General features: G+C 37.4%; 1 protein-coding gene across 1 annotated transcript; it reads right to left on the reverse strand.

Annotated features, from left to right (window-relative positions):
* Positions 1-663: 663 nt before the first annotated feature.
* On the reverse strand, positions 664-989 carry LOC109591255 (salivary glue protein Sgs-4-like; the record flags this gene model as incomplete). The annotated part of the gene is made up of 1 exon (XM_020007021.1): positions 664-989. A coding segment is annotated over one exon (326 nt), but the record flags the coding sequence as incomplete, so codon positions are not given.
* Between the last annotated feature and the right edge of the window lie 244 nt (positions 990-1233).

Raw genomic sequence — 1233 nt, forward strand, 5'->3', positions numbered from 1 at the left:
CCTTCAATGCATTCATCAATATCTATTATCATTGATAGAATTATCAAAATTTTAATTAAATTTACCTTTACAAAAATTGATATTATAGGATCTATAGCCATTATCGCAAACACAGTCATAAAAAGGCACTTTGTTAATACACTTGTGTTCACATATGTTATCATCACACTCATTAATGTCTGCAAAATTTTTTAATAATAAAAATTAGATATAATGGTTTTACCTGAACAGTTTTTCCTGTTGTCATCCATTGTATAGCCATCTTCACAAGTACAATAGTAGCTACCACTTGTGTTGTGACAGTTTTGTTCACATTTTCCATTATCAATGGCACACTCATCAATGTCAATACATGTGTGATTATCACTGTCTAGTTCATACCCACTGTCACAATAGCATGTGTAGCTGCCTGCAGGTGTGTTGCTGCATTTATGATCACAGTTTGATATATTTTCCATACATTCATCAATATCTATAAATATATAAATATTTTATAGACATATTATTAGGAACCTGAGCAAAATCGTGTCCCATTCAACCTGTATCCAGTAAAACAAGAACAGCTATAAGAATAATCTGTATCAGTACATATGTGTTCACAATAACCATTTTCATGCAAACATTCATCTAGATTTAAAAAATACAAGATTTCACAACTGACACTTAAAAAGTACCTTCAGGACTATTAGTAGGAGGATCAGTGGGACCAGTGGGAGGATCAGTGGGACCAGTGGGAGGATCAGTGGGACCAGTGGGAGGATCAGTGGGACCAGTGGGAGGATCGGTGGGTCCAGTGGGAGGATCAGTGGGACCAGTGGGAGGATCAGTGGGTCCAGTGGGAGGATCAGTGGGACCAGTGGGAGGATCAGTGGGACCAGTGGGAGGATTGGTGGGTCCAGTGGGAGGACCAGTGGGTCCAGTGGGAGGATCAGTGGGACCAGTGGGAGGATCAGTACATGGACATGTACATGATAGAGATTTAACTGGATCTACATGAATACAGCATGTAGTTTATAATGAAAGTATTATTTGTGTAACGTAAAACACGTCCGTTCCTTCTTTGCTTGTGTCAGATGAAAATAGGAGCTACAAATGTATAACTCGGGCTATAATTTAATTCTTGCATTACAGCCACAAAGCAAAAAACATTATCTTTGCTTAACTTTTCAGTTGAGTATAAATCATTAATTCAGCCCAAAATCTGACACAATTAAATTCTAAATGTATTTCAAG

The sequence above is a fragment of the Amphimedon queenslandica genome, unplaced genomic scaffold (genome assembly GCF_000090795.2).
Source record: "Amphimedon queenslandica unplaced genomic scaffold, v1.1 AMPQUscaffold_8612_Cont19445, whole genome shotgun sequence".
Classification (NCBI taxonomy): domain Eukaryota; kingdom Metazoa; phylum Porifera; class Demospongiae; order Haplosclerida; family Niphatidae; genus Amphimedon; species Amphimedon queenslandica.